Below are 10628 nucleotides of genomic sequence, written 5' to 3' on the forward strand. Positions count from 1 at the left end.
AATGATTAATTACGTCTACTTTCGCGTAATTTTTTATTTATTATAGTCTGAATTATTTACATTAACATTGATATTAATACATATCACTACGTTTATGCCCATATTTTGCACATTCATATTTTTACTTAAAAAAGATGTTTAATAGTAACAGAGAGAATTTGGTTCTTTAATAAAGAAACATTCATTTTACGCAGTACTTAAAAAATAATTGTAATTAACATCGCATCATATGATGAAGAAGAAATAAATGTCTTTCCACGAATAAATATACCATCTTTTTATTTTTACATAATTCTTTATTATTTAAATGTCTTCAAATTATGCTTTTGAAAAAATTAGCTTTTTTAATTTTTTTAAATCTTGACGCAACTCTCTCTCTCTCTCTCTCACTCTTTCTTTCTTTCTCTCTTTCTCTTTTAACGTGATTGTCCTTTAATTGTTTAGGCCTTCAGTTAGAGAGAGAAAGCATCGCGGTGATAGACATGGAGCAAGTGGCGATGTTATCTCTATGGATACTTTCCTCTTCACTCCCCTCACGACCCTTCACGTTTTCCGTGCTACGTTTAGGCCGTAAAATTCAGAAAGAGGATTTCGGACGATTTCTGCGCAGGGACGTAGAGAGACTAGAAAGCGCCCACTCTTTTTTTATTATGTTACAATGGCATATAAATGCATACGCATGATTTACAAATGACAATACGCGCGATTAATATGGCACAATAAATAATAATAATAATAATAATAATAATGTAATAAAAATCAATGAAATATATGGATACTTGAGTATTATTTTTATTCTCTAACTTACAAACGTGAAGATTATTGATCTGATTTTAATACAACCTTTCAACAGTTTTTACGAAATATCACGTAAAGATTAATCAAAACTTTACAAAAAAAATTAATTAAGAATTATATAATAATATACGATATAAGGTATTAAACTGTTAATCACTAAAGTAACGGATTTTAATCAAATTCTTCTTGATATTAATCGATGGCAACTGTGGAAATGATGGAAATGGGATGGCAATGGGATGGAAATATTGGAATGAATGCAATGATGTTAATGGAATGGTAATAATGGAAATGATGACAATGACAATATATATAGCCTGACGGCAATGACGGCAATGGTGGAAATGATGGCAATTATGACAATGTTCTCGATGTTAATGATGGCAATGGAATGGCAATATGGAAATAGAATCGCATAATGAAATGAATGCAATGATGGAAATGTTATCAAAAAAATGGCAATGATGGCAATAATAAAAATGGTGGCAATGTCGGCACATATCTGACTTTAGAGTTTTAACCTGTCGACCAAATTGATTGTTAACCAACTTTAGAAAAATATTGAGCTTTTCAATTGCTTCTGACTTATTTTTCAAAAAATATATGGTTTGATAATGGCTATAGTCGTCCTTAAACAAGAGAAAGTATTTGGCTCCTCCTAATGAAAATTCGTTCATTTCTCCTAAATCTACGTGTATGACATCCAGACATTCTGTAGCTGTATTCGGATTCGTTTTGTGTGTAGTGCGACATTGCTTGCCGTAAGCACATCCTTCACATACGTAACCATTCCAGTCGTCGATATATTTTATGTCGTTTCTTTTCAGTATGTCTCTGACATAAGTGACATTTTGGTGTGCAAGTCGTTTGTGCCAATCTTTTATTTATATAGCTGTCAAACATTGATCTTTATTGTTCCTTACTCTCATTCGAAATAATCCTTTTGTTCTGTCTGCTATTAGTACTGGATTGTTATTTTCAAGGATAATTGACTGACTTGCATTTGCTTGTTGAGTGTATCCTTTATCCAACGCAGTTGTTAACGAGAAAAGGTTGAATGTTAACTCTGGTACATACAAGACTTGCTGAAGTACTATGGGATACCATTCCTTACCATTACAAGCTGTCATGTGTACATCGCCCATGTTATATGATTTTAGTTTCGTTGAATCGCTTAACATTATCGTTGCAGAATTTTCTATCGTTGTGAGATTTGACATCCAACTTAGATTTCCAGTCATGTGATGTGTTGCTCCACTATCTTGATACCATGATTTATGATCATCTGATATTTGTTCTATTTCCGTTGCGGACAAGGCAATTGATATGAAAGCTTTTACATCTTCCTTTTGCAATTTAGGACACTCTTTTATAAAATGGCCAACTTCCTGACAATTATTACATTTATAGTTTCTTTTACAATGTGATATTATGCGCTAGTAATTTTATTATAGTTATTTTAGTTAGTCCCTATGCAGCGTTTGGCGCCTATGTGTTCCCGCCAAGAACCGACTCTCTTTTTCGTTGCTACTAACCAACGTGCGACTGCTCCCTTGCGTTACTAATATTCATTTGGCATTCTCAGTATAATAAATATAGTTTCGTTCACATATATTACTTATTTACCACCCATAAGACATCACAATTGGCGACGAGGATATTCTGGCAAAGCGGGTGCATCGGAAATTGAACGAGAAGTACAATCAAGGCGGATGTAACAATTGAGATCAGAGACGTCAGGAGCAGGAGCAATTAAAAGCCAAGTTGCATCAAGAGCAGATGCAGCTAGCAGAGTGGCAAAGGCAACTGCAGCAGCAGCAAAATTTAATGCAGTAGCAAGCACAACAAGTAAAGACTCAGGTACCTAAAGAAGCGATGCCGAACATTACTTTTCTTTCAACGATTGGAGCGCTGTCCGAATTTAATATTGGTGAAGACTGGAATCTCTATCAAGAGCGGCTAGGACAGTATTTTGTAGCGAATCAAGTTTCGCAGGAACGTAAGGTAGCAGTATTAATTACATTAGTAGGACAAGAGGCTTATAAAATTTTGAAGGACCTCTGTGATCCAACGCTTCCAGAATGTAAATCGTATGAAGAATTGTGCGAAATTTTAAAGAAACAGTTTGCCCCAAGAGTCTCGGTTTTCAAGGAGAGAATCGAATTTTACGAGTTAAAGCAGAAGGAAAAGGAGTCAGTAAATGAGTGGTTTGCTCGTATTAAGAGCAAAGCCATCAACTGCAAATTTGGAGCGCAACTGGACGACAAAATCAAGGACAGATTTGTTACTGGGTTAAGTAAAGGTCGAATTTTGGATAGAGTATGCGAGGAAGAGCATACAACAACGCTACAGTCGATTCTCGAGGTGGCAAGAAAGAAGGAAGCAGCTTTGGCTTCGTCGTCTAAGGCTAGTCTGGTGGACGTGCACAATTTGAAGTCGGGAAAAGCAAAATCGGCTCAGCAGGTGACGTTCCAGAAAAAGAAGAAAGAGGAGAAGACAGGAAGCCAGCACCAAGGGTCCAAAGAAGAACTGAAATGCGTACATTGCGGAGGTACAAGGCATATTTTTGCAAAGTGCAATTATAAGACATATAAATGTAAAATTTGTAGCAAGGAAGGTCATTTGGCTAAAATTTGTAAAAATAATAAGAGCACGGTAGCTAATACAAATTATTTAGAATCTGGTTCAAATGATAAGGATACAGAAATTGTGGATATGTATAATTTAAGCAATGTTTTAGCAAGCGAAGAACCGTTAATAGTTAAAGTTGAGATTGAAGGTAAATCTATTGCCATGGAATTAGATACCGGAGCGAGTAAATCAATATTACCGGAAAAGATTTTTAAAGAAAAATTTAGTCATTGCAAATTAGAAAACACAAAGATTAGGTTAAGGATGTATAACGGAAGTATTTTAATTCCGGAAGGGCAAATTTCAGTTAATATTAAATGCAAAGAGACAGTGATTCAAGCCCAGTTAATAGTGGTAAAGAAAGGAAACAGAATATTAATGGGTAGAGATTTAATGAAACTGTTAAATATTAAAATGGAACAGATCAATTTTATTAAAGAAGAAGATAATTTAAAAGCATTACTGCAAGAGTATAAAGAATTATTTAATAACGAGTTGGGTAAATATAAATTTGAAAAGATAGATTTAAAATTATCAAAGGAAGCTAATCCTATTTTTATTAAATCAAGACCGATACCATTAGCATTTAAAGAAAAAATAAGTAAACAATTAGAGGAATTAGAAAAGAAAGGAGTAATTGAGCCTATAGATACGTCAGCTTGGGGTACGCCCCTGGTACCGGTTATTAAGAAAGATGGAAGTATTAGAATTTGCGTCGATTATAAAATTACAGTCAATAAATTTTTAGAAGACGTTAAGCATCCTTTACCTAGAATTGAAGAATTATTTACAGCGTTAAGCGGTGGAGAATCATTTACTAAGTTAGATTTAACAGCGGCGTATAATCAATTAGAGGTTACAGAAAGAACTAGTAAGTTACTTGCGTGGAGTACTCATAAAGGTATTTATTCGCTTAAAAGGTTACCGTTTGGAACCAAGCCAGCGTGTTCAATTTTTCAAAGAACGATAGAAAAAGTCTTGCAAGGTGTAAAAAACGTAATTAATTTCATTGATGATATTGTAGTTACAGGTGCTAACAAGGAAGAGCATTTAAAGAATTTAAGAGAAGTATTCAAACGTCTTTCAGAGGCGGGATTTAAAGTCAATTTAAAGAAATCTGTATTTTTTCAACCCGAAATTAAATATCTTGGACATGTAATTAACAAAGAAGGGTTGCATAAGGATCCAGAAAAAGTAGCTGCAATGTTAGAAGCACCTAAACCAAAAAATGTGTCAGAAGTAAAGGCCTTTGTTGGTATGGTTAATTATTATGGCAAATTCGTACCGAATTTATCACAAGTGTTAATACCTTTATATGAACTCCAGCGTAGTACAACATTTAAATGGACGCAGCAATGCGAAGAAGCGTTTAATAATGTTAAAAACGAATTAGCGTCAGAGAGAAATTTGGTTCATTTTAACAAAAAGTGGAAATTGAAATTAGTTTGTGATGCATCCAAGGTAGGCATTGGAGCTGTCTTATTACATGTTTTGCCAGATAGCACAGAAAAGCCAATTTCATTTGCATCTAGAGTTCTTCACGATGCAGAAAAGAATTATTCAGTAATTCATAAAGAAGCATTAGCTATTTATTGGGCTATATGCAAATTTTATCAATATTTAATGGGTAACGAGTTTATTTTATGTTCTGATCATAAACCGTTAATGGCTTTGTTTGGGGAGCATAAAGGCATTCCACAAATGGCAGCAGGCAGATTACAAAGATGGGCCTTATTTTTAAGCGGATTTCAATATAAGTTTGAACATATTAAAGGCATTCAAAATGGAGGAGCAGATGGCTTATCTAGGTTGCCAAGACCCATTAAAATTAAAGAAGCAGAAGTTGAAGATTATTTTCATTTTGTTACGGCAGAGCGTACACCTATAGATGCAACACAAATTAAGAAAGAATTGCGAAAAGATAATATATTAAGTAAGGTATATCTGTATACAAGAGACGGATGGCCTAATTCAGTTAGCGAGGAAATAAAAGTTTTTGCAAGTAAAGCGAATGAAATTGGTATTGAAAATGATATTCTTATGTGGGGATATAGAGTAATCGTTCCGTTTAAATTTAGAAAAGCTCTATTGGAAGAGATTCATGGAGCACATTTAGGAATGGCCAAAATGAAAATGATAGCCAGACAGTATTTCTGGTGGCCTAATATTGATAAGGAAATAGAAGAATACGTGAAAGACTGTGAAGCTTGCAAAACTACGGCTAATAATCCTAATAAGTCACCATTAATTAAATTTCAGGAAGCTGAATTTCCGTTTGATAGAATTCATATTGACTTTGCAGGACCTTTTAAAGGTAAAACATATTTAATTGTAGTGGATGCATTTACTAAGTGGCCGGAAGTGTTTGAGATGTCTAATACGAACACAGAAAGCACTATTGAAAAATTAAGACAGTGTTTTGCTCGTTTTGGTCTTCCACGTATGATTTTCTCAGATAACGGCAGACAGTTTGTCTCAGAAGAGTTTGAAAATTTTTGTAAAAATAACGGCATTAAGCATAGAACGTCAGCACCGTATTACCCATCGACTAATGGTTTAGCAGAAAATGCGGTAGGTTCTTTTAAAAAAGGTTTGTCAAAAGCGTTAGCGGATAAGCGAAATGCGTCATTAAGTACAACTACATTAATAAATAGATATTTAGCTTCGTACAGAAATGCGCCACATACTAGCGTAGGAGAGAGTCCATCAAAATTAATGTTTGGGCGTGAAATCCGAACTAGATTAAGTTTGTTAAATAGGCCTGAGAGAGATAAGGCTAGAGAGAAACAAGTACAGTATTTTAAAGGAAATCGAGAAATTTTATTAAAGCCAGGAGATATAGTGTATGTTAGAGATTATAAGATTCCAACAAAACCGACGTGGCGTAAGGCGATTATTAAAAGTAAAATCGGAAATAGAACTTATGTGTGTAAAACGTTAGACTCGGAAGAGTTAATTTGGAAAAGACACATAGAGCAGATTATTGAAGCAGGAAAATTTTATAGTGAAGAGGAAGATTGTATGAGTAAAAGTGACAAAGACAATAAGAAATCGGATTCAAAAGAGTTAGAAGTGGTACAAGAGCCGGAAAAGGACAATGTATGTGAAAGTCCGGAGGAAACGAAGACGGATATTAACGTTAAGCCTAAGAGAATTATTAAGCCAGTTCAAAGACTCAATTTATAAAATGTATTAAACATTTAAGTTTTTCATAATTAGTGGGAGAGGAGTGTGATATTATGCGCTAGTAATTTTATTATAGTTATTTTAGTTAGTCCCTATGCAGCGTTTGGCGCCTATGTGTTCCCGCCAAGAACCGACTCTCTTTTTCGTTGCTACTAACCAACGTGCGACTGCTCCCTTGCGTTACTAATATTCATTTGGCATTTTCAGTATAATAAATATAGTTTCGTTCACATATATTACTTATTTACCACCCATAAGACATCACATACAATAATCCAAATACTCTTGACACGGCTTTCCATGACTTTTTTGATGTCCAACATTACCACATTTAAAACATTTATTGTTGTAATTGCTTGATGACTGATTCTGATTTCCTTTCCATTGTGATAAATTTTTCTTGTGATGCATTTTATTATAGAGCTTGTTATTTTTGCCTTTAGAAATTAATGCACTTTCTACTCAATTGCCGTTTCTCAATTTTATACGTTGTTCTTCTTGTCGAAGTCGCTCCATTAATTTTGAAATTGTTTTATCAGCTGATACTGTCGAATCCCAGGCAGAATGGAAGTGACTAAACCTTTCTGGTAGACTATCCAAAATTCGAGAGATAATCCAATCATCTTCTATTTTTTCACCAATAGCACCCAGCTCTTGCGCTAACCCATCTATGGCAAGACAGTTGTCGACTGCAGTTTTATTATCATCGTATTTATAAGCGAAGAATTGCATGCGTAGTCCATCTTTGGTCGATTGAGACCTTTTACCATACAGCGTTTCCAGACGTTCGAGCATTTCCGAAGCAGTTTTGCATACACATATTTTCAATGCTATACTTTCATCAACGTTTATGCCTATGATCGTTTGTGCTTCCAAGTCTTTCCTACATCATTCATCGTACGAAGCATCGTTTTCAGAAGGCTTGACTGTAACACCTGCGGCTATATTATAGAGTGCTTTCGTTCTTAGTATAAGATTTACTTAGAAGCGCCATGATGTGTAATTAATTAGACCTGTATTATCAGACTTTTCGACTAGCTTGTCCAAGTTCAATTTTGCTTCAACCATGATTAGCATTCAATACTAATACTTGTTTTATTCTTGTCTATATAACCTCACTTTACTGATTCTTACTTGCTTTACTCGGTGTTTTTTTGGAGGTTACGTTACTATTTCCGCTATTTTTGCACCTGGGCCCATAACCTGTCGTTATTGTGAGATACAATTGATGTGCAGGGAACCGTGCAAAAATCAGGGAATCTTGAATCGGACCAATTGAGATAGAAATGCAACTTGAACTTTTATTAAAATTATAATCAATGTACACACAATGGGCTAGCGCCAGCAACAAGAATACAAGTAATTCATTTCACGCAAACTAAAATAAAATATTGCAACTTAGTAATTAAAAGAATATTACATGATATGCACTTGCACGTATAAAATTTTGATTTATCACGCTTACGATTACACAAAGAAGATGAAGAACGACCGTACACACAGTGCATAGAGATACAACAGTACGCTAGATAGTCTCACGAACTAACAAAAAACTACTTATCATCGCCAACCTACATCATCTACAAACACTTAAACCCAACAGATCCATTATGATAAAAGTTACAACTCTTCGGTGGGCTATCAGAACAGAGATATTAGAGAAATTCGCAAAAATAGTTTTACTAAAAAATTTCGTACTTTGACTGATATAACTCTTTCGTTTATCACTTTAGCGATTTGATCCATTATGATAAAAGTTAGAACTCTTATGGGGCTATCAAAACTCGCGAAATAATGGCAAAATTCGCAAAAAAATTTTACTTAAAAATTTCGAATTTTTACTGATATAACTCTTTCGTTTTTGACTTTAGCGATTCGATCCATTATGATAAAAGTTAGAACTCTTCTAGGGGCTATCAGAACACAGAGATACTGGAGAAAATCGCAAAAATAATTTTACTCAAAAATTTCGAACTTTGATTGATATGTCTTTCGTTTTTCACTTCAACGATTCGATCAATCATGATAAAAGTTACAACTCTTCTAGGGGCTATCAAAACACAAAAATATTGGAGAAATTCGCAAAAAAAATTATACTCAAAAATTTCGAACTTTGACTTATATAAGTCTTTCGTTTTTCACTTTAGCGATTCGATCGATCATGATAAAAGTTAGAACTCTTTTCGGGGCTATCAGAACACAGAGATGTTGGAGAAATTCGCAAAAAAGTTTTACTCAAAAATTTCGAACTTTGACTGATGTTTTTCGTTTTTCACTTTAGCGATTCGATCCATCATGAAAAAAGTTAAAACTCTTCTGGGGGCTATCAGAATACAGAAATATTGTAGAAATTCGCAAAAAAAATTTTACTCAAATATTTCGAACTTTGACTGATATAACTCTTTCGTTTTTCACTTTAGCGATTCGATCCATCATGATAAAAGTTTGAAGTCTTCTGGGGGGTATCAGAACACAGAGATATTAGAGAAATTCGCAAAAAAAATTTTACTCAAATATTTCGAACTTTGACGGATCTGAGTCTTTCGATTTTTACTTTAGCGATTCGATTCATCATGATAAAAGTTAGACCTCTTCTAGGGGCTATCAGAACACAGAAATATTGGAGATATTCGCAAAAAAAATTTTACTCAAAAATTTTAAATTTTGACTGATATAAGTCTTTCGTTTATTACTTTAGCGATTCGATTCATCATGATAAAAGTTAGAACTCTTCTAGGGGCTATCAGAACACAGAAATATTGGAGAAATTCGCAAAAAAAATTTTTCTCAAAGATTTTGGTCTGATATAAGTCTTTCGTTTTTCACTTTAGCGATTCGATTCATCATGATAAAAGTTAGAAATCTTCTAGGGGCTATCAGAACACAGAAATATTGGAGAAATTCGCAAAAAAAATTTTTTTTTTCTCAAAAATTTCGATCGCATATAAGTCTTTCGTTTTTCACTTTAGCGATTCTATTCATCATGATAAAAGTTAGAACTCTTCTAGGGGCTATCAGAATACAGGCGGTCCTCAGGGATGCCAGAAAGGCCCTGAGGACCGCCATAGCTCGGGCGAAGGCCGCGGCCTGGGAGGATATGTTCTCCGAGCTGGATCGCGACCCATGGGGCAGGCCATACTGTATAGTGATGCAAAGGCTTCGCCCATGGGCGCCTCCAGTCTCGGAGACGCTGGACCCCCAGTTCCTCCAAAGGGTGGTGAACACACTGTTCCCCACCCGGGAGAGGGATATCCCGGAAAAGTCCGGCCCTCCCCCAGGATGGTCGGAGGAACTGGAGGTGTCCAGGCACGAAATGGTCGTGGCCTTCGCCCGAATAACTGGCAAAAAAGCGAAGGCGCCCGGACCGGATGGCATCTATGCCAAAATCTGGACCCGGGCATCGCCTATCGTAGGGGAGGCACTTCGTGCCACGTACACGAAGTGCCTCCGGGAAGGTACCTTCCCCAGGAGGTGGAAGAGGGCCCGGCTTGTCCTCCTTAAAAAGGAGGGCAAGCCCGCGGAGAGTCCCTCCGCGTACAGGCCCCTCTGTATGCTGGATGATGCGGGTAAGATCTTCGAGCGAATAATCGCTAACCGCATCATCCGGCATATGGCCCGGAATGGTCCTGAAATGTCCCCCAAACAATACGGGTTCCGAGAGGCGCGATCGACAATTGACGCGATACGTCAGGTTCGGTCCCTCTCGGAATCCCTAACGGGGGACAGGATGATGGCGTTGGCGATATCCCTGGATATCGCCAACGCCTTTAATAGTCTCCCCTGGGGCGAGGTGGTGGCGGCGCTGAGCTAGTACTTTCGCCTGCCGCCCTACCTCGTCGCCATCGTTCAGGACTATTTCCGGGATAGGGAGCTGGAGTTCCGCGACAAAGACGGACTCCAGCAGCGGAGGGACGTGTCATGTGGCGTTCCACAGGGGTCCGTGTTGGGCCCCGTGCTATGGAACGCCGCATACGACAAAGTGCTCCGCACGGCCCTCCCCCCCCGCTGCTACG

General features: G+C 36.5%; 2 protein-coding genes across 2 annotated transcripts; one reads left to right on the top strand and one right to left on the bottom strand.

Annotated features, from left to right (window-relative positions):
* Positions 1-1682: 1682 nt before the first annotated feature.
* Positions 1683-2370, bottom strand: LOC120359009. The gene is made up of 2 exons (XM_039455201.1): positions 2338-2370; positions 1683-2186 (listed from the first exon to the last, which is right to left on the bottom strand). The coding sequence occupies exons 1-2, from the start codon at positions 2368-2370 to the stop codon at positions 1683-1685; spliced, it is 537 nt and encodes a 178-aa protein (XP_039311135.1).
* A 303-nt stretch (positions 2371-2673) lies between these two features.
* On the top strand, positions 2674-6615 carry LOC105203193 (transposon Tf2-1 polyprotein). Its single transcript, XM_039455202.1, has 5 exons — positions 2674-3356; positions 3408-3577; positions 4013-4300; positions 4454-4992; positions 5113-6615. Exons 1-5 carry the CDS (start codon positions 2674-2676, stop codon positions 6613-6615), a joined length of 3183 nt encoding a protein of 1060 aa, XP_039311136.1.
* Positions 6616-10628: the final 4013 nt, after the last annotated feature.

This window comes from Solenopsis invicta, chromosome 11, assembly GCF_016802725.1.
Source record: "Solenopsis invicta isolate M01_SB chromosome 11, UNIL_Sinv_3.0, whole genome shotgun sequence".
NCBI lineage: Eukaryota > Metazoa > Arthropoda > Insecta > Hymenoptera > Formicidae > Solenopsis > Solenopsis invicta.